A 24,315-nucleotide genomic window follows, 5' to 3' on the forward strand; every position below is an offset into this window, starting at 1 on the left:
AGGATGAAAAACCCAAGTTTCTGGGTGGAAAAATAAACCCTCTACCTTCATATGAGACTGGCTAACTCACCTTTAGTTGAGAAACCAGATAAAGGTTCCTCATGTCATGGACAGGATTCGCACCCAGGTCTTTCCGACCAAAGGGCTTCGGCGTTTTAAGACAATAACATATGCTGTATCTTTCATAATATCATTCCCTGTACAAGAAGCAGGGAGTGAAATAATAACATTCACAGTGCAGAATTGAAATATCTTAAGATGTTTCAAATATATATGTGACAATCTGATTTCAGAATTGAGATAGACAAATAGGAGATGATCAGCATATTGAAAAATACCAATGTGAATACAGATTTGGGACTGGGCGGCATGTTGGTCCATGTGCTAATGTGAATACAAGAGAACTGACAGTGCTCTAATGAAATCGTTCAACTCTCCCAGCTCTAGCAAGGATCCAAGGGAGTGGAAAGAGGTTAAGATTAGTTCCATTATATAAAGGTGGCTATAAGACAGAAGTAGCAAATACTGACCAATTAATTTCTCAGGAGTGGATGGGAATATAGTATTCTATGGTAGGCAGCATGGCTTTGAAAAGATAGGTCCTGGCCTTAGTAAATTACTGATGTTTTATAATAGAGCAATAGCAGAATTAGATAAGAGAAATGGCTATACCAAGATACTGTAGAACTTTGCAAAAGCATTTGACAAAATGCCACATGGAAAACTATTGCAAAAGTTGGAACAAATGCAAATTGATATGAAGCTAGTGGCACCATATACTACTCTCTGGTAGATGTACACCAGAGAGTAGGTATATGGTGGAGTGAAATCCAGGGGAAAGAGGGTGACTAGTGGAGTACTTCAAGGTTCTGTATAATAGAGCCATTACTCTAATTTGTATATTAATGATATAAGAAAAGATTTAAGGGGGGGGGTATTCAGTTGTTTGCTGATGATGCAAAAACTGGGCAGGACAATAGTTGATAAAGGTGATGCAGATATCTTGCTAGATATTTAAATAAGTTGGCATTGTGGACAAAGGATGACGATGTCAATTTGACGTTGCAAAATATAAGGTTATGTACTTTGGGTTGAAAAGGTTACGCATTGCGTATCACATTGATGGTACTGGATTGCAGGAAATTGATGAAGCTAGGGTCTAAGGGATAATGGTGGACAAAGAGTTGAAGTTCAGAGAGCATATTGCAAAAGTTGGTAAAATAGCTCAAAGGATTACTTGGATATTGAAAAACATACTAACAAGTATAGATAGGATAGTTATTGTCCCTCTTTATAAGGCTATGATTTGGCTGCATCTTGATTACTGTGCCCAGATTTATCACCTGGCTTTTTGGCAATTAGAAGGTGGTGGTGGAAAGGATTCAGAGACAAGTGACAGGTACGTGGAATAGTCCCTATGAGGATTGATTGAAGATGTATGGGTTGCAAAGGTTAGTTGACAGGTAGAAAAGAGAAGACATGATACAAACTTATAAGATATTAAAGGGGTTTTATAAGATTGAAAAATTTTCAATATATGACAGAGAACTAGGGGTCATCTGTGGAAGTTGTGTAAGAGAGTGATTAGTAAGGGTGTGCAGACTCAATTTTTTCTGTGGAGAGTAGTAAATGAGTGTAATGGACTGCCAGAATTAGTTGAGAGTGCCCTGACAGTGAATGAGTTTTTAAGGAGATATGATAGATTTTGTGTGTATAAAAGTTAGTGTGATTCTCCCATGATGACTCTCCAGACTCCATGGAGATTCCCATATAATAATAATAATAATAATAATAATAATTATACACATTGCAATATTCTAATATATAATAATGATTATATATATCATTATAATTTACTTTCTATTCATAATAAGTATTCCATTTTTGTCTTTCAAAGTTGTGTAGATTTCCTGTATTAAGAAACCTTTGTTTACTTTATGCATTTGTCATTTTCTGTGATTGCAGTAATTTTTATATTAAAATTCTCTGTCTTCTTTCTTTCTTTCTTTTTTGTATAGTTTCTCAAATTTTGATGTGCTCTGTTTCTTATACTTTGCACATCTTTTTTTATTTCTTTTCTGTTTGGGTCTTTTGTTTCTGTTTTTGTCTGTTTGAATTTCTAGATAAATTTTCAACATTCTTTATTTTGTTTATTTTTTTTGTTAAGATATTGTTAAAATTCTCTGTATTTTTTATTGGATCCATATTTTTAAAAATTTAAATTATTCTTTTAACTTTACTTGAAATGCTTCTTGTTTGGTTTTCAGTATTTCTCAGATGTTTCTAACTTACAAGACTTCATCTAGCAGCCTGTCAGTCAAGTGTGTTTGGTCTCCAACCAGTAGGCTCAGTAAGCTCTAGGTTTGAATTCCTCCTTCTTCCCCCTCTTGGATGTGGAAGATTTTCTGTACCCAGTGTGACATTACCACTCTGTTTATTAGTGGTACTACTGAAGTGGTTTAAAAAAAAGTACCATTTTTGGTCTCTATAGTAAAAGAACCAGACTTTCTAACCTTAATCCACCTGTAGTACTAAATGTGGTTGAGATTCAAGGGTTTAAATGGAGATGTCACATGAAAATAATAATAGAAATAATAGTAGAGTTTGATAGCTCAGTATAAATGCAGTTTTTTGGTTGGAAAGACCTGGGATTGGAATCCCAGCTAGACAGGAAGAACCTTTATCAGTACTTTTCAATCGAAGATGAGTTAGCCAGTCTTATATGGAAGTAGCAGAGCTTTTTCATCCTGAAAACCCAGTTTTTCATCTCACAAAAACAGGTCAGTGACCAGAAGAACATATCCGATTCACAATTGTGGTACACATACACAGTGCAGATAGGATTAACCACCCTATCATGAGTAGCATTGCATTTGTAGGAAGCGAGGTTACTTTGCTGTCATAGGCCATTGAGTCTTAACACAAAAGGAGAATATGAGAGAATAATAATAGTTATTAACAAATAACATCACTTATTTTATTTTACTTTTGGAAATTTTGACAAAACATATACTGCTTTATCTACTGTGCTCTACTCTAATGGTAACTTATTGTTGCCAGTAAAGCATTGACGCATCTTACTTGAACCAAACTATTATATAGTGAAATATTTAGTATTTCATATATTTTTTATTACATTTAATGTATCATTTTGTAGGGATGCTTGGCCTTCACGAACTATACAAATTAAAGAAGGCTTCAAGCGACTTTTATGCTTAGTTCCATATGATATTATTACTCCAGAGGTAAGTAAATGTGATTGCAGTATGCATTATTGTTGCTATTATTATTATCATTATCTTCACAATAATAAACTCTAAACTTGCTTATTATGTTTTGTGTATGAATTCAGTACTTCATATCTCCTAATAGTTCTGGTGGTCAGGCTTATTTCTTGACTATTCATACTGGTATTTTTTTAAGAAGGATAGTACAGTGTCGAATACATATAGAAAGTTTTTTCACTTGGTTAGAAAGTAAATTATGCTTGGTTTCTCAAAGGATTAAATAAGAAATTATATTCTTGTTTAATCATTTGTCCAAGTGTAAGCAAATAAAGGTTGTGAATGAAGTATCTTTGACTAGGCTACTTGTATATGGAGGGTAATGACTTTAGGTCAGTTGCCTTGTTATTCCAATAATGCAAAGCATACTTCCTTTCAAAAGTGCATAATATGATAAATGTAAGATTTCTGCATTAATTCAGCCTTGGTATCTTCCTGGGTTTGGCTCCTACTGATGAGACCTTTGATAAAGGTCAAAACCGGTTTGAGTAGGGATCCTCCTTTAATGCAAAACATTGTGCACTTCTAAAAAGAATTATGCTTTGCATTATGGGATACTAAAGCAATTGATGTGAAGTCATCAGCCTCCATGTACAAATAGCTTAGTCGTGAAGATACTTCACTTGCAAACTTTATTTCTTTACACTTGGACAAAGGATTAAACAAGATTATAATTTCTAGGCAAGGATAATGTAGAATATATATTAATTAGAATAATATAATTAATACTTTGGTATTTCAGGAAAAAAAGGAAAAGTCAAATAGCCATCATCAGGGGACAGTGTACAGTCTGGTGGTATGTGCATGTAGGCACTACTACATTGGGTAAGTGAGACTGAAGCAGGGTAGAACCAAAGGTAAGCCTACAGTAGGCTAGATTGGGTGCTCTTGGCTACTAGGCTGATATGTAATGAGGATGCATGCTTCTTATATTTGAGGCAGTTTCATGCACACGAATTTATTAGGTTTGGATAGTTTCTTAAAATAGAGGCGAGTTTGGAAATAGTCTCTTGTATTTGTATTTCTTATGGTGAAGTAAGGTGATTTTTTTCTAGCATATCCTGTGGTGGGTATTCCAAGCATGGTCTACCAAGTCCTGCATGGTGTAGGAAATCTGTATTAAAATTCAGATATACCACAAATTAAAAAAAAAAGAATTTAAAGTTAAAAAGTTAGTAATGTGATATTATTTATTCAAGTTGTTACTTAAACGTTTGTTTCCTCTTTGTGCATTGTGATCAAGATGTTTTGAAATGAAATTTTTTATTTTTCGCTGTTGAAGTATTTGCTTATCTAAATTAGATATTAGTATAATTATAATTTTGTATGACCTATCAAGTTTTTAAGCATTTGTGTTGTTTGTATCCAGACAAAGTCTGAACAGTGTTTTAAGAACTCTAAATTAAATAACTATAATTGTCAGATTTTAGGGAAAGACAATTTATACTAGAATATTAATTTAAAACTTTAATTAATACTTCCTATATTTTGGTAATGTTACATTACCATCTTCAGGAATCACAAAATAACGATATGTGCAATCAGGCATTCTTCTTTCACTATGCATTATTCCCGCTTCCTATGCAGGGTCCGTGTGTTACTTAGATGCGACTACTTGTTAGTACCACTCCCAACCGACCTGTCGCCTAGTCTGCCACTGTGTGTGTGTGTGGGGGGGTATATTTTTTGGCTGTAGAAGCATTTGTTCACAGGGCCGGTTTGCCTGCTTGCGTGACGAAAAACCCTACTTCCTGCGCCCCAAGACCAGCTAACTTGGCTATGCCTGAGGAAGATCCTCAAGTTCCTCATGTCTTCGACGGGAATCAAACCTGGGACACTCCTTCCCCAGGCATATGGTTGTGAAGCACACCTAGTGGCTAAATTGGGTTGTATTAGGCTGATGTTCTTAGAATGTAAGCTTCCGATATTTGGGGCAGTCTCATGCATCCAAATTGTTGAGATTTGGGGAGTTTTTTTAGAGCTAAGGCTGATTCCAGGAATAATCTCTCATATTTATACTTGCTGTGGTATAGACAGTTTGCAACTGCAAGGGACCTGGTACAGTCCGGGTAGGTCTAGGGGAAGTGGTTAGTCTTGGTGGAGCAGATAAGAGATGCCAATTTTTTATATGGTTTGTAACAAGTTGTTGGGTCATATTTTTTTAGGATTTTTGTTAGCTTTTCAGTAGTACCCCGGATATAAGGAATGGTGAGAGATTTAGAGTAATCTCTGTTATGAGAGGGAAGGGGGATGTGTGGTTAATGGATTTTAATATTTTTTTTGGATTTTTTGGAGGATTGTAGCCATTGGCTACAAAGATGTTAAGAATATGGTTAAGCTCAGTACTTAGGGCATTGTTATCTGAACTGATTAATTTTGCCCTGTTATATAGGGTTTTTGTAATCCCATATTGTTGGGAAGGGGGGAGGGTGATTGCTGGTACATGTATCTGCCCTGTGTGTATAGCTGTTCTGTAAATAAACAGAGAAAGCAGGGATCCATTAGGCTGGTGTGTGTAATCAGAGTGTCTAGGAAGGGGAGATTGTTATTGTTTTCCTTTTCCGAGGTAAACTGGATTTGATTGTTTTGATTGTTTAAATGTGTTAAGAAATTGTAGGGTGTATCTAAGCCATACAGCCAAATAGTGAACACATCATCTATGTAGCATAGCCAGACTTTAGGTTTATGTGGAGCAGAGTTTAAGGCTTTTTCTTCAAAGGTCTCCATAAAGAAGTTGGCCATGGGGGGGAGTGGAGAATCCATGGCTGTTTCCTCTATCTGTTTGTAGAATTTTCCTTGACAAATGAAATAGCCTGAGTTCATGGTGAAATGAAATAGGGCTGAGATATCGGGAGGAAATTTTGGCTTGGATGATGTCTAAGATATCTTTGAGTGGGATTGGTGAATAAGGAGGAGACATCAAAACTGACCATTATATCAGTGTGTTGGAGTGATAGGTTTTTCTATACTGGCTTTAAAGTGGGCAGTTTTTTTATGTGTGAAGGTGTACATGTCTACATCACAGTATATTGTGTGAGCACTTTGGCTAAATGTTTGGCTAATTTGTATGTGGGGAATCAATGTCATCCACGATGAGACGTAATGGCACATTCTGCTTATGGATATTTGATAGTCCATATATTCAGGGGGGGGGTCTAGAGTTATTAGGTTTTAGTTTGTTAGTCACTTCCACAGGCCAAGAAGTAACCTTCTGAAGGAGCCTATGAAGTGTTCTGATTTGGGAGCTGGTAGGATCATATTCAGTAGGGAGGTAGGTAGACCGATCTAACAATAAAGAAGTAAGCTTACTTGTGTAGTCAGTTTTGTTTAGAATTACAGTGACATTTCCCTTATCTGCTCTAGTAATTATTAGTTTATTGTTGTTTTTTTATTTCCTGCAGAGCTTTGAATTCTTCTTTAGATAGGTTGCTTTTTGGTGGTTTAGCTTGTGTAAGAACATCAGCTACATCCAGTCTGATATTGTTGGCAATATGGTTGGGAAGGTTGCAGATACCACGTTCTGCCTGTATCATTATTTCTTCAGAAAGGATTTTTTTCGGTGCTACAATGAAGTTGTGGCCTAGCTTGAGTGCGCTGATTGCTTCAGGTGAAGGATGACAGGTTTATTACTGTGTTGAGTGGTAATTGAGGTTTGCAAGCTGAGTTCTTTTTTAAACTTTCAAAATTTTTGATGTGCCGACATTGTATTTTTTGGAATTCCTTTTCTCCTGAAGCATTCAAGGCATCAGAAAGGATAGCCCAAAGATTATCGTTCAGCATGGTGCAAGCTCCTCTTAACACCATATTCTTAACAACTTCGTAGCCATTGGCTAAACCCCCCTCCCAAATATTAAAATCAATTAACCACAATCCCCCTTTCCCCCCTTCATAACAGAGATTACTCTAAATCTATCACCACTCCTTATATCCAGAGTATTTCTGAAAAGCTAACAAAAATCCTAAAAAAATGACCTAACAACTTGTTAAAAACCATATAAAAAATTGGCATCTCTTATCCACTTCACCAAAGACCAGCCACTTCCCCTAGACCTACCCAGAGTATACCAGCTAAGGATATCTGAACATAAGGACTATATCCTGTTCCACCAATACAGCCATTCAGGACTTGCTGACCATGCTTTGGACACCACAAAATACGCTGAAGAAAGCCACTTGACTACACCTCAGAAAGTATAAATATGAGAGATTATTCCTGGAATCAGCTCTAAAAAAGGTATTATTTCTGGGAAATTTTCCATGTTACTCCTCTAAAATAAATTATTATTTTAATGGCTAATATAGCCTACTATTGTTTAGGAGCGCCCCCTTTTTTTTACAATGTCATTGGCTCTTTACCCAAAAACTTAGGACATTACTGAAGTGTTATAAAACTAATATATGAAGAATAAAAAAAGGAGGAAAATTTGAACACACCTTTTTTGGATGATGTTTTCTGAGTCCTTATCCCGGTGATGTGCTTCATCTGCTGTTAAAGGAAGGTGGGGGGGAGTATGGGTAAAAATGTGGGGGAATTATTTGAAAAAAACCCTAGTTTCAAATAATTCCCTCACATCACCCGACAACCAATACAACCCAATTTAGCCTACTAGGGTGCACCTTTAGGACTCTAGGACTGACTTCAGTTGTTTTCTTCAGTTATATTTGCTTAGTGTTAGTGCCTGTGCACATATCATTATTTTGTGATTCCTGAAGATGGTAATATAACATTACCGTTATATTACCATCTTTTAATAGGAAGTATTAAAGTTTTTAATTAATATTCTAGTATATGTTGTCTTTCCCTGACATCTGACAGTTATGTATTACCAACATATAAGTTTATCTACAAGAAATAACCATAATATATAATAAAAAATATAATAACCATAGCTTAGCCAACGAGTGAATACATTATTATAAAGTATCAGGTCTAAAGTGGAAAGGATGAAAACAGAAAGAATACCAAAATAAGTATAAATTACAAATCATTAGGAAAAAGAAAACCAGGATGTCCTCTAAAGAGATTCAACGATGACTTTTCAGGCCATCGTAACCCTAAATCCACAAAAAGTATGATGATGATAATAATCAAGTCTACAGTCATTAGCTTCCTGTTCCATTGTGAAGAGGGTTTTAGGATGTTGGCTATTTAAATAGCTCAAATATATATCATGGGGGAAATTTGTGACTAGTAAATTAAGGTTTCAATTAATGGTACATTTGTAAATAGTGAAGTGATATCATTGTCTGAACTTTTTAAGATATGGTTTTCTAAAATACTTTTTAAGTGAACAGAATTTTTAACAAAGGAGGGCGAATTATTTCTGACATTGGCTAGTAATTTAGCTAAATGTTTAACAAGTTTTTATGTGGGACTGTTTATACTATCCACAATAGTAGGTGTAGGAAATGACCAGGAAGTGACTTTGTTTAATAATTTCCAAACTTTATTATTTTGAGAGTTAGTGGGATCACGATCAATAATTTGGTATGTACACTAGTCTTGTAAAATGTATGTGATTTTGCTTCCATATTCAGCCGAATTCATCACCAAAGTTTTGTTACCTTTGTTTGCTTTAGTTATAACAATATAGTTGTTACTGCATAGTTCTTTTAAAGCACCAATTTCCTTTTGTGGGATATTGTTTTTGGGAGGCTTGGAATGGATTAGCATGTTTGCTACATCCAATTGAATGTTATTGACTGTTGCTGGAGTCAAATCGTATATTCCTCATTCAATGGAAGCCATTATTTTGGCTTTTGGAACTTGCCTGGGAGTAACAGAAAAATTATGACCTCGACTTAATGTATTAACAGCTTCATCTGTTAGGGCTACCAATGATACATTCACAACGACACAAGCTTGTTTTAATTGTGGTAATTTCATAGCACTATTATGCTGGAAGATTTCACATTTTTTCTAGTGTTGTGGCTAGGCTTTGCAACCATATGCCTGGGGAAGGAGTGTCCTAGGTTCAATTCCTGTTGGAGACGTGAGGAGCTTAAGGATCTTCCTCAGCCATAGCCAAGTTAACTGGTCTTGGCATGGACAGCAGGGTTTTTTCCACCAGTTTATCTGGGGTTTTTCATCCCGCAAGCAGGTGTTATATCCCCTTTTTTTGTTGTTTTATCTTTAATATCTTTAATTGCCTTTTTCTTTACCTTAACTTTCAACATTAAACTTTTGTATCTCTTATTCTCAGATATTCGGTTGCCCACAAATTTGTATTTATCAAAGAGTGTGCCAGCCGGCAACTAAATTCTGATACATTATCCAATAACACTAAAAGAAAATGTAGGGATCAAGAAGTATGCAGTCGTGGTCCCTATTCTCATATTACTATTGGTTTCCCCTTTAAATGCATGGTACGAAATTTTCCAAACGGTAATTCAAATCCGCAGAAGATATGACAAACTCAATTGATTATATAAAAAGGAACACATTTATTATTTCACAAAGACAAGTATACATGTTATTTAAATTCTTAACCTTAAAAGAGTCTGGGTTCCCCTTACTTAATTAAACACATTTAAACTTCTGTACATATATCTATCCTCAGACTCTCACAATTAAGTCTGATAATATCATACATGAAACATTACATATAAACACTAGACAATTCAATAAATCTGACATGTAATTCTCTAGGACAATAGTACTTATTTCTACTTAATTTACTGACTTATTTGCTGGATGTGGATATAAGATGCTGGATATGAGTCTGGTATCATTTGTGGAGATTCATTTTTTCAACATACTAATGCACATACATTTTCACCAGGTATCTCTGTCACTTAGGCCTGAAATGCTGAACCAATTTATGCTAAACAAGGTGTTATATTCTTGTTTCAATCCTTACTCAGTATGGTTAGGTTAGCAGTAACATGCAAACTTTGTTACCACAAAGTTTGCATGTGAAAATACCTTCACGAGTAGGTTACTTGTATATGGAGGTAGATGACATCATCTCAAATTGCCATTGTATTACATAATTGCAAATGTGCTTTGCATTATCATGAGCAAATAGTTTGAATGGGAAATATTTTCACACCTAGTCTACTTGTATATGGAGGTGAGTGACTTAACATCATATTACTATAGTATCCCATAACCTACTACTTACTTATTCTCTTTGTGCCCCATGTCACATTTTTTTTTATCTCTTAGCTGGTGCCTGGATAGGGCTGGCCCTTCTCTTGACTAGTTCACTGCTGTGGTTGCCACTGGACTCCTTGTCCATGGGTTTCTTGCCTAGTTTTATGCCCCCCTCAGCAGGGGACCAACTACAGTTGATAGTAGAAGTGGTAGGGTTGCAGATTCCCTTTTCCACAGAGAGTTGAAAGGACAATCGCAAACATCCATGCCCTAGGCAGCCTCTTGGCTGGCGAGCGGATATGATAACCACTTGGCCAACCAGGCTGCCACTCCATGTCACATAAGACTGAGAGCCATTTTCTTCAGTTACCTTTGTGCAACTAATTCTGCTCTTCACTTCTTTCAACCAGCCATTCTTACTTCCTTTTCTATTATTCTCTGCCATGTTAGTTTAGGATTTCCACTTTTCCTCTTCCCTTCTGAAATCCATGTCAAAGCTACCCTTGAAATCTCTCTCCTGTCCGTTCTTGGTCTTGTTCAATCTATTTCCATCAATGTTTTTTTGTTTTTATTTCACCTGTGATACTTTTTTTGCTCAGTCCATTTATATTAAGGATGCACAGACTGTGGGCCACATGTGGCCCTCCGTTGATTTGCTGGCAGCCTGCCTCACTTTACAGTGTATTATTTTAACTTTAACAAGTTACATGATAGGACTAGCAAAAAGGTGCCGACCATTTACAGACGGAGATTTCGTTAAAGATTGCCTTGAGATAGCTGCTAAAAAAATTTGTCCTGAATCAGCCAAAAATTTTGAGAAATTTCAATTAAACAGGATGACTGTGCAAAGAAGAATTACTGCAATGTCGGAAAATGTAAAGGACCAATTAACATCTTATTCAAAGAAATTTGCCTATTTTTCATTACTATTGATGAATCAACTGACATTACTTCCACAGCCCAGATTTGCACGTGGAATAACGCAAGAATTTGAGGTAAGTGAGGAGCTGATTGGAATGAGTTCATTGTCAGATCAAACGAAAGGTAATGACATGTTCACTGGGCTTTTGGAACAGTGTTACAAAATTGATTTAGATCTGACAAAATTATCAGGTATCACGACTGATGGAGCTCCTTCCATGATTGGTAACATTATTGAAACAGCATTTGGGACGGCACGATGATGAGTTGATTACTTGGATTTAAATTTGAACTTGTTCAAATTACTTGGCTTGGATTTGAACATGTCATGAAAGTTGTGATTTCAACGATTAATTTTATAAAATCCCATGGCCTTAATCACCGACAATTTAAAAAGTTTCTTGAAGACATTGAAAGTGAATACGGTGACTTAATTTTTTACACAGAAGTGAAGTGGCTAAGTCATGGACAAACGTTGGAGCGGTTCTTGAATTTAATTGATGAAATTGAAATCTTCATGACTGAAAAAAACAAAAACGTCCCTGACATAAGAAATCCAGATTGGTTATGTGACTTAGCCATTCTGGTTGACATTATTAATCATTTAAATACGTTAAATACACAAGTTCAGGACAAAGATCAATTGGTTACTCAACTTTATGGCCACATTTTGTCTTTTCAGTGAAAGTTAAATCTATTTCAAATCCAACTGAAGTCAGAGAATTACATCCATTTTCCTAATTATAAGAAAGTTTCTGAAAAGTTCAATGTCAACTTCAAAACTGTGTATGTTGAAAAGATTGATAACTTTATATCAGCCTTCAAGAATCGGTTTTCTGATTTTAAAAAAGTGAAACCATTGCTAGATTTATTTAGCAATCCTTTTGCCATTTTGCCCAAAAATGCACCCGAATCAGCACAGCTTGAACTCATCGACATTCAAAACGATGAGAGCCTGTGAAATAAATTTAACGAAGGCAATTTATTAAACTTCTATCGTTGTGTCGATAAAAACAATTATAAATGGTTGCTAGATAATGTATTAAAATGTGCAAGCCTCTTTGGCTCAACATATACTTGTGAACAAACTTTTTCAGTCATGAATATTAACAAATTGAAAAATAGGAACCGCTTGATAGAATCAATTTTGCGGTTGGCTACTACAAAACTTGAACCAAATATCAAAACAGTTTGTCAAATCAATGCAATGTGACGCAAATTCACTTACTTTTTATTACCTTTTTTGTAACAATTATGATGGGTATAAATAAAATAAACAATATATGGTAGATAACTTTTAAGTTTTTTTGGCAGCCCTCCCATAAGTAACAGTGGAACTATGCGGCCCTTGGCCTTAACAAGTTTGTGCATCCCTGATTTATATACTTTATGATATGTTATATATGAATGCAAAAATATTTTAAATGTTTTATGCAAACACTTTTTTTTGAAAAGCTATTTAATTTAGTTTCCTGTTGCATGATCACTTTCCATATGTATGATCCATATATAATATAGTCTTAACGTTGCTACTAGTAGCCCAGTCAGGAAAATATTTCACATGGAAAATTGGCCCCACTTGGGCACAGGATTACAAAATAAAGAATATAATTTCTTGCATGGTATAATTTAGTGACCCTTCCCATGTAATGTGTAGTGATATACGAGGATGGTCTGAAAAGTTCTCGGCCTTTACCATAGATGGCAACACTATTGCAAGATTTTTTTTTTCCAAGTTGGTACATCTGTCATAAGCATCCATGTGACATCAAGTCATTCTATGAAGTAATTTGTTTTATACATCTGTCTGAAGCAAAAGTGTCTGTATCCCTTGAAAATTTGCATTATGGGAGGGTAGTGGCCCCTCCCATAATGCAAAGCACACATCCTTTCAGGTTTGTATTAAGCTATGCATTATGGGATACTAAGGCAATCAATGCAAAGTCATTAGCCTCTATATACAATTGCCTAGTCATGAAGAAACTTCATGTGCAAATTTTTTGTTTGTTTATACTTGTTAAAGGATTAAGCAATAATATAAAATCTTGGTATTTTTAATTTAATTTATAAACAAGTGAAAAACTTTCCACAATTAACTATAATCCAAAGTTTTTTGGATTATAGTTATTAAATAATATGGGGTCACACCTTTTCTCTACCTGTATATCAGAACTACGGGTTCTGCATTACTTCAACCTTGACCGTAAGATGCGGTGATTAATACCCTTGGAGGGTAATGGATGGCAATGCTGTAGCCAATGAAGTTCTAACTGAGGCTCGGCTATTGCTGTTACCCTCCTGCCATGATCAGAGCTTTCCTATATGAAAAGCATTCTTGATTTGCCCTTTTAAGCCAGTCCTTTTAAGACGGACTTTAAGGACCTTGGTATCTATTCCCTGTATACAGTGAAAGTAGCAGATGTAATCTTACTTGAAAACCAGGAAAAGGAGCACACCTTCCTCAAAACTATTGCCCAATCAGTCTGCTTTTCTGCTTAGGAAAAATAGTTGTGAGAGTAATTGGATTGCAGAAAGTTGCTAAAGAATAAAATCTCATCCGTGGTGAGAAATTTGGATTCCATAGAACAACTTCTCAGAGTCATGGAAAACATTAGCATAGGGTTCAAGTGGAAACAACATACAGGAGGCAATCTTCCTGGATGTTGCCAAAGCATTCCACAAAATATGAGGGTGGTCTGAAAAGTTCTTGGCTTCGAGCATAGATGGCAACACTATCGGCAAGGTTTTTTTTTTCTAAGTTGGTACATCTGTCATAAGCATCCATGTGAAATTGCAAGTCATTCTATCAGCTGTCTGAAGCAAAAGTGTTGTCTGTATCCCTTGAAATGGATAAAATTGAGTATCATGCATGCAGTTATAAAATTCTTTGTAAAAAAAAGGTTTAACGCCAAAAGAAATTCATTCAAAGTTCATAAAAGTTTATAGATACTCTTCTCCTTCCTTTTTTAAATAACGAAACCTGTGGTGAGTTCATAATTAAAAGAAACACACGTATTAAATAATTAAAATAATTACAATTAAATAATTTTCACTGTGGTTAATACGTGTTTCTTTTAATTACTCTTCTCCTTCATTTTCGACAATTAAGAAATGGACTGCTGAGTTTAAATGTGGCCGTGCCAGCCTTGAAGATGATCCATGTGAAGGACGTCCAAAAAGTGTAACAACACCAGAAATCATTAAGTGCACGATATGGTATTGGATGACCAGTGAGTCAGAGTGTGAAATTGCTGAGACTATAGGCATTTCAAAAGAATGTGTAGGATATATTTTGCATGAAAAATTGCAAATGGAAAAAGCTTTGCACAAGATTGGAGCCATGCTTGCTCATATCAGATCAAAAATGCACTTGCATGAAAAACTTGCATGGAGCATTTTAATAAGAATAAAACTGATTTTGTGCATCAATTTATGACTATGAATGAGAGTTGGATTTACCATTACATGCCAGAATCCAAACAGCAGTCAAAACAGTGGACAGAAGCCGGTTGCCAAAGAAGATAGTTGGTTCCATCAGCAGGAAAGATCATGGCATTGGTGTTTTGGGATTCTAAAGGCATTTTGTTTATTAATTATTTATATTAATTAATTATATGTATTAATTTATCTTGAAAAGGGTAAAACAATAGCCAGGGAATATTATTCCAATCTTTTAACCAGACTAGACAAAAAAATTCTTGAGAAAAGACCCGGTTTGCAGAAGGAAAAAAATCATCTTTCATCAGGACAATGCACTTGCCCACAAAGGTGTTTTGGTAATGGGAAAATTAAGGGATCAGCACTATGAATTGTTGGAACATTCACCCTATTCCCGAGATGTAGCTCCCTCTGACTTGTATCTCTTCCCAAAACTAAAACTCTTCCTTGCTGGTCAGCGTTTTTCTTTAAATCAAGAGATGATTGCAGCTGTGGAGGGGTATTTTGCAGATCTTACTGAGAAACCACTACAGGGACAGGATAATGGAGCATTTCTCTGGAATAAATGTATTAGTCTTAAGGGAGATTATGTGGAAAAATAAATAATTTTGAAATTATAAATTTGTTTTTTATTTGTTAGGCCGAGAACTTTTCTGACCACCCTCATAATTAGTAGGATAGAGTGTGAAAGGTATAGTGTGTTCAGCGAGGATAGAGAGAAATGGTGGCAGGAGTGTTATTCACAATAGCCAATGAACTGCAACCAAAGAGAATAGAAGTTTAACTGCAGAACAGTGAAAATGGCACATTTGAGGATATCTGGTGCAAGATAGAGGCCAGCAGAACAAAACATACAGTTGAATGCTTCTGTAGACAAGAGAATAGAAAGGATGATAGGGATAGCATATATCGACAAATAAGCTCAATGAGTGGAATGAAGTTAATTATTATGGGAGATTTGAACTATGGAAACATAGATTGGAAGGAAACATAGGAGGAAGGAAATGGAATTTATGCAGTTACTAAGGAATAATTTACTGAGACAGCATATAATGGAATATACCAGGGGTTTGAGTGTGCCAGATGTAGTAATTGCATCTGAGAATCTGTGTGTACCAGGGGTGGAGAACCCTTGGCAGACGTGTCAAACGTGGAATGCCAGCAACTTTATTCTGGCACGCAACCCAGTGCTCACCTTAAAAAATAATTAAATAAATAATACATATCCAACATCTTCGCTGAGTTGTATATTTTAACTTAATAGAATACAATTTTGTTCATGATGGAGGTTATATTTGATTTTTTTTTTAAGATTAACACATACTATTTGGATTACAAGACCATAGGTTTTAATACACGCATAAACAAAAACACCTACTAGTTTCGCTAGCTGTAACTGACTAGCTTTGTCAAGATGACCTGCTCGTCTTGACAAAGCTAGTCAGTTACAGCTAGCGAAACTAGTAGGTGTTTTTGTTTATACGTGTATTAAAACCTATGGTCTTGTAATCTAAATAGTATGTGTTAATCTTAAGAATACGATTTTATTAAGTAGAGTGATACCAAATAAAAATGCAATAAAGAAACAAACACTATCAAATGTTTTTGTGATAAGAACATGAAAATGAAAAATGTGAAAAGTTGGCCTAAAGAAACTTCAAGAAGTGATGCAAACAGTAACCAAGGTTGTTAATTACGTTTCTGCACATGTTTTGAATAAAAGACAATTTAATAATCTATTGAATGAGGTGAATTTGGTGTACAAAGGACTAATAATGTATACAACAATGTTAGTTGGCTTAGTTTTTTTATTATTATTATTATTACGGGCAACTCCAGGAGTCATTAGACTCATCGAGGGAGGCCCAAATCATATTCATCACAACTATTTGACATTCATACAGTATCTATCATACCTCGCCTTAAACTCATTCACTGTCACAGCATCCACTACAGACTCAGGGAGCGCATTCCACTCATTCACTACTCTAAAAGTAAAGAACCCAGCTCTAACACCTTTACTAACCACACTTTTGCCCAGTTTCCATGGATGTCCCCTAGTCCTCCCACAACCAGCCCTGTTCTCAAAAATATCTTCTGAATTAATTTTATAGAAACCCTTCAGTAATTTGAATGTCTCAATCATATCTCCCCTCCTCCGCCTATCAACCAATTTTTGCAACCCACAAATCCTCAACCTGTTCTCATACGGTTCATTCCACAGACCTGCTATCATCTTGGTCACTCGCCTCTGGATCCTCTCCACCTCCTCCCATCAAGAAGAAACCTAGGTGACCAAATCTGAGCAGAGTAGTCTAGATGGGGTCTTATCAAGGCTCGATAGAGAGGAACAATAACCTGCTTGTCAACGTATTCTTCAGCAACCAAGTGATTTGATGAGCTGTTTTGGTCACTTTTGCAATGTGTCCCCTAAATTTCAATTCCTTATCTACCAACACTCCTAAATCTCGTGCCTCATCAATTTCCTGGAGCAGGGTTCCACCAATGCAGTAAACTGCCGCCAATCTTTTCACCCCAAAATGCATAACCTTACATTTTGCCACATTAAACTGACATCCATTCACCTTAGCCCAGACCTCCAATCTATCCAAATCATCCTGCAAAATTTTGACGTCATCTGCATTCACTATTGCCCTACCCAACTTCGCATCATCCGCAAACAAATGAACTGTTCCTCTCAGATCATTTCCTATATCATTTATGAACAAATTAAACAGCAGTGGTCCAAGAACAGATCCTTGTGGCACACCACTAGTCACAGGCCGTCTTGTGGACTCTACTCCCGAGTAAACCACTCTCTGATATCTCTCCATCAACCACCCTCCTATCCATCTCACTAACCCTATGTCCATTCCCATATGCTGCAATTTACTGATTAGAATTCCATGTGGAATCCTGTCAAAGGCCTTCGCAAGGTCCAGTAGAATCACCGTAAACCCATTACCCTTATCCAGTTCAGCCGTCACTGTGTTATAATACGTGAGCAAGTTACTGAGGCATGACCTACCCTTCACAAAACCATGCTGTCCCCGATACAGTATCCCATTTTCTTCTATCCAATCTTGTATTTTCCTCTTGACTATTTTCTCTAAGACCTTGACAATGATTCCTGATATGCTAATCGGTCGGTAATTTACAACAGCAGTCTTGGAACCACCTTTATGCAGTGGAACTATTTTCCCCTCTTTCCACCCGCTCGGGACTAACCCAGACCCGAGACTCAAATTAAACAAAATGGTCAAGGGTACTGACAATTCTTTAGCTGCTTCTCGTACAACACGAGCTGGTATACCATCCAATCCCACAGATGTATTGACATTGAGGTTATGCAATAGACTACTCACCTCCACTTCATTAACCACAATTCCCGTATAATCTACTGGTTTATTCGTTTCTGCAATGTCACCACCTGGATGATATACTTTTGCAAAGTGCTCACTCAGTAACTCAACTATCTCAACTGATTCAGTTACCTCCCTACCATCGGCATTCTTTAAAATCAATCTGCCATGTACATTTTTCCTTTTACTTGCTACATATCTAAAAAACTGTTTAGGATTCTCTTTAGCCTGCGTGGCCAATGTTCTTTCGTAATCCTTTTTTGCTTTTCTTACCACACTCGTCGCCCTTCTGGCCTGCGCTTTATACCGTTCATGTGCCTGCCAGTCACCCTTCTCCTTAAATTCCCTCCATAGTTGTTTCTTTTTTTGCAACTCAAGCTTAATGGTGTTATTCATCCATTTAACCCCTACTTGATTTATTATTCGGACTCTAGGTATACAGTCAGCCATTGCTTCTTGCAAGCACTTCTTAACTACCTCCCATGCACTATCAACTTCTAGTCCTTGCAGTTGTACATGCCATGGCACTGAACCAATCAAACTCCTAAGCTTGTCATACTTTCCCGCCCGATAATTCCACATGTACCCTGTCTTAATTGAAAATTCTACACCTTTAGCCACCTCCCAAGTTAAGAACCTATGATCACTCTCACCGATTGGTGGCAATGTGGTCATATTTGTTACAGCCAAATCCTCAGATGTAATTACTAGGTCAAGCACTCTCTGACCCCTAGTATTTTCCATTACATGCTGTCGCAGATAGTTATCCCTTAATAACCGCATAAAATCCTGTTCCTTCCTCCCGTGTGTCCTCTCCTCACTCCAATCAATGCGACCATAGTTGAAATCTCCCATAATAATCACCCTCCTTCCACCCATTTCTTCTATTTGCTTGTGCATACTGTCACCACCATCTTTTCCATCACCTGGTCTATAGCAGCACCCAATTGTATATTTAGTTCTGCTAGCCACAATCTCACACCAAATGGCCTCAAATGTGCTCTTTTCTCTATCCTGCAATTCAACTTCTATTCTCCTTGGCTGGAGCTCATCAGCTATCATCAACAATACTCCTCCCCCCATTTTATTCTCTCTGTCATTCCTGAACACACTATACCCATCACATTCAATCCCACTAGTTATATCATCTACAGTCAGCCATGTTTCACTAATACCTATAACCTGTGGTCTGGAAGTGCCAACCATGGCCAAAAACTCTTCCTTCTTGTTCCTAATACTCCTAGTATTAGTGTACATGAATTTAAGACCCCCATTAGCCCCAACCCTACCTTGATGCCTTATATTAACTATCCCACTCTGATTTGTTGTCCTCATTTGCTCTGGCATATTATATTCATTCTTACATTCAACTGCCTCCATAAGGATTGTATCTCTACTCCCCCCCCTAACAAATCTAGTTTCCCTGAATTTGCACATCCACTACATTCAGCAACATTTTCTCAAGTCTTCTTACACCGTAACCATTCAAATGCAAGCCATCCATCTTATATAGATCCTTTCGCCCTTCAAACTCACTCCACACATCCACAAATTCCACACCACTCGTCATACATAACCTACGCATAAAGTCATTTGCAATTATAGCCTTCCTTTTAAACATTTCACTGTCATACCGTGGCAAAAGACTGATCATTCTAACTCTCTCACTCTTTTCTTTTGCTACCTCAAACAATTCATTCAGGTCTTCTATCATTTCCATTTTATCTCCTTTCAAATCATTCGTACCTGCCACAACAATCATTTCTTTCACCCTTTCCTTTTGCTCTCTAATAGACGCAGTTACGTCCTTTATGGTCGCACCAGGTTGGTACGATTTTGTCAAATAAAATTTTCTCTATTCGCCGACTAGACTCGAAACCAAGTCTTCCTTCGTGCGGCCAAGCGCGGTGGTTGGCAAACGCCACATCCACTGAGCTACACAGGCTCCCCTAGTTGAGGTCTTGTTCTGAAATGATTTGTTGAATGCCTGGATGAGATAAATCTCTTTTTGACTAATCAACAAATGTCTTATAAAGAAATGTATGATATCATGTGGGTTTGTAAACTGATGTTTTTTTGCATTTTTTTGTGAACAATTAAATGACTTGAACCTTAAACTACAGGGCTCTGGTAATACTTTTCATGTTATGTGTGATGACATAAAGGCATTTGAAATGAAACTAGGAGTTTTTAAGAGGGATGAGAGATTTAGAATTTTCCAAACCTAAAGAATATTGGAAAAACTTGAAAAAACTTATATCTGATTGATCTTTATAAATAAAGCAAAAACAAAAAATTCAGAATTATTTTTTACCCTTTTGCTGATGTTAAAAATTGCATCTTTAAATTGTGTGGCTGTATATGGCAGCTAGAATTACACTTAAAGGCAAATAAAAAGTATCCATGCTACCAACAGGTTAGAAGGACTTAAGTAAAAGTTCTGTCACTAATTTTTATATTTATTCAATCTTTCATGACTTATAATAATCACTCTTACAATATTTTTTGATTTTACCTCTCTAGTGTGATTTTTGATTATTTAAAAAGGTTTTCCCAATACTTGAAAGACACCAAATAATATGTTCCCCAAAATTTTGGTTGGCACGTGAAAAAATTTTGCATCAAACATTTGGCACGCACACTTAAAGGTTTTCCCACCCCTGGTCTATACCGATATGACCATTTTTCCACCAATTGGTGAGAGTGATCATATGACTTGATCTGGAAGGTGGCTAAATGTGTGGAATTTTCAGTTAAGGGGGAGGGGTGGAATTACAGGGCTAGTAAGTATGACAAGCTTAGGAAATTGCTTGGATCAGTGCCATGGCATGTGAAACTACAAGGGCTGGATGTTGATAGTGCATGGCCAGTGGTAAATGAGTGTTTGAGGGAAGGAATGGTAGACTGCATACCTGAAGTTAGAAGAGTAAATGAAGTGAGAGTTCAATGGATGAATATCATTAAGCTGGAGCTACGAAAAAGAAAAAAAAATTGGAAGGAATTCAAAAACAAAGGTGACTAGCAGGTGCATCAGCAGTACAATGCACAGGCCAGAAGGGTAACTTGTGTGGTAATAAAGGCAAATACAGAGTATAAAGGGAAATTAGGCAGTGCAAACCAAAGATAATCCCAAACAGTTCTTTCGATATGTTGCAAGTAAAAAGAAGGATGTTAATAGCAGAATGATTTTATTTAATGCCAGTGGCAGAAAGGTAACTGAAATAGCAAGAATAGTAGAAAAATACTAAGTGAACACTTTTGCAAGAGTATATCATCCAGTTGGAAATATTGCAGTAACAAGAGAGGCAAAGACTTACATGAGAACTAAAGTAAATGAAATGGAGGTGCATAGCATATTACAGAACTTTGGTGTGAATACAGCTATATGGGATTAGATGGTATTCCAGCTCGAGTTTTATGTGAAGGTGCTAGGGAATTGTCAGTGCCTTTTGACCACATTCTGTAATCCAGGTCTCAGCTCTGGGTTAGTCCCAAGGGAGTAGAAAGAGGAAAAAATAGTTCCATTGCATAAAGGAGGCTCCAAGACTGATGTAGCAAATTACCGACCAATCAGCATATCATGAGTTGGTGTCAAAGTATTGGAGAATTTGGTCAAGAACAAAATTCACGAATGGGTAGACAGAAATGGGATATTGTATTATGGGCAGCACGGTTTTGTGAAGGGTAGCTCATGCCTCAGTAACTTGCTCACATTTTATAATACAGTGAGAGCTGAGTTGGATAATGGTAATAGGTTTACAGTGATACTGCTAGACTTTGCAAAAGCCTTTAACAGGATACACATGGAATTCTAATCAGTAAACTGCAGCACATGGTGTCAAAGTAAATGAAGTGAGATTGGTGAGGTGAGGTGGATAAGAGGGCGGTTGATGGAGAAATATCAGAAAGTAGTTAACTTGGGAGTAGAGTTCAGGAGAATGCCTGTGACTAGTGGCATGCCACAGGGCTCTGTTTTTGGACCACTACTATTTAATTTGTACATCACATTAATAATATAGGAAAGGATCTGAGAGGAACTGTTCAGTTGTTTGCCAGTGACAAAATTGGGTAAACAGGTTAAGTAGTTATTGGGTAAATTGGGTAAACAGGTTAAGTAGTTAAAACAGATGTTAAAATTTTGCAGGATGATTTGGATAGACTGGCAGTCTGGGTGGGGAAAGGAAAATGGATGTCAGTTTAACATGGCAAAGTGTGAGGTATGCATTTTGACGTGAAGAGATTATATTATCAGCAGTATACGACATTGATGGAACTGTACCCCAGGAAATTATGAAGACAGGGCTTTGGAAGTGTTAGTGGATAGGGAGTTACAGTTAAGAAGGCATATTGCAAAAGTGGCTGAAGCAACTTATCAGATTACTTGTTACTTAAGAATACCATGATAAGCAGAGACAAGCAGGTTATTATATCTCTACATAGAGCCCTGATAAGATCCCATTTTGACTACTGCATGCAGTGCTGGTCACCTGGGTTTCTTGGCAATGAGGTAGAGAAGATCCAGAGACAAATGACCAAGATGATATCAGATCTCTGGAATGAACCTTACGAGTACAGGTTAATGATTCATGGGTTACAGAAATTGGTTGGCAGGTGGAAAAGGGTGATATGATTGAGAATACAATTACTGAAGGGTTTTTACAAGATTAATACAGAGGAAATTTTTTCAGAGCAGGTCTGGTGGTGGGAGAACTAGGGGCCATCCTTGGAAACTGAGTAGGAGTGTAATTAGCAGTGGTGTTAAAACTAGATTTTTTTGCTTGGCACATGGTGAATGAATGAAATGGGTGTAAGGACTCCATGAGTTCTTATACCCATTTCTATTCCATGGAGTGTAAGGACTCCATGGAGTAGCCTGTAATAATAATATGTACAAATAGAAGGGCAATATGATGTGAAGTCATGCCTTCATGTACAAGTTGTTTAGTTGTGAAGATATTTCACTTGCAAACTTTGTTTCTCATGCTTGGTTAAAAGATTAAAACAGGAATATAATTTACTTTATAGCCAACTGAAAATATTTTTATGACTTCCTTGACCTGCTATTAACTGTTTCTATATACCCAGTTGGTATACAATATCAAAGTGACTTCTCGGCGAATTTCTGATTTCTTTTGGTCACTTACATAATTTTCATATTTGTATTGTGACATTGATTTTACTGCAGTCACAGACGTGCCCCAATACTTTAAAGAAAATCATATGAGGTAAAATTATGACATTAGTCTTGTAACCTTGAAGCCACAAATGTTACAACTCTCGGCATGCACAGTTAAAATGTCAAACTAATGACATCAGTGACCATAAGCAGGCTTATAAGTTTATTATGTTTTCACTGCCAGAGGAACATTCTGAAAGTAGTTTTTAAAAAGTATACATTTTTTTAAAATCAGATATAAGTAGGTGCCTGTGATATTTATTTTATAGTCATAATGTGAGTTATAAGCATTACTTAAATTAAGGGGATATTAAATCCCACATAGTTTTAAAACCGAATAAGAAACTCAAAGATTGGAATCAGAGAGTTTCTTGCCGAATATAGTAAACTATAAAGTATCGGCGACACTAGCGTTAGCCAATGCAAGTGATCCTAGTACGTAGTACAATACCGGACGACTCGTTGCAAAGGTGGGGGAAGTTCAGATCGCTATTCTTAGGTATTTTCCATAATGTAAAAACACATTTCCTAGGAAATGTATGCTGTTATTACATTATGGAGGGAGGTCACTACCCAGACCGGTTTCAGCCTTTTTTTGAGGCTTCATCAGTGAGTAGCTAGACCTAATACCAAAGTGTATAGTGAAAAGAACTTATATACTCTGCGAACGAGTTTTCCAAACAGGTGCAACCATTAAGTTACTTAAGTATAAAGAGCTAATAAGCTTCATTTCGGCAATGAAAACATTACTTAAATTAAGGGGATATTAAATCCCACATAGTTTTAAAACCGAATAAGAAACTCAAAGATTGGAATCAGAGAGTTTCTTGCTGAATATAGTAAACTATAAAGTATCAGCAACACTAGCATTAGCCAATGCAAGTGATCCTAGTACGTAGTACAATACCGGATGACTCGTTGCAAAGGTGGGGGAAGTTCAATCTTTGAGTTTCTTATTCGGTTTTAAAACTATGTGGGATTTAATATCCCCTTAATTTAAGTAATGTTTTCATTGCCGAAATGAAGCTTATTAGCTCT

The 24,315-nt window shown here is 36.5% G+C and overlaps 1 protein-coding gene across 1 annotated transcript in view; it reads left to right on the forward strand.

The window, feature by feature from the left end:
* unc79 (UNC-79 domain-containing protein) overlaps window positions 1-24,315 on the forward strand; it is a 1,277,183-nt gene that overhangs the window by 364,791 nt on the left and 888,077 nt on the right. Inside the window, exon 17 of the mRNA XM_090395893.1 lies at window positions 3,158-3,245. Coding sequence (XP_090252019.1) covers window positions 3,158-3,245 — 88 coding nt within the window. The remainder of the gene's footprint in view (window positions 1-3,157; window positions 3,246-24,315) is intronic.

Source organism: Typopeltis vanoorti, chromosome 1, assembly GCF_054136105.1.
Source record: "Typopeltis vanoorti isolate ZY-2024b chromosome 1, IOZ_Tvanoo_1.0, whole genome shotgun sequence".
Classification (NCBI taxonomy): Eukaryota; Metazoa; Arthropoda; class Arachnida; order Uropygi; family Thelyphonidae; genus Typopeltis; species Typopeltis vanoorti.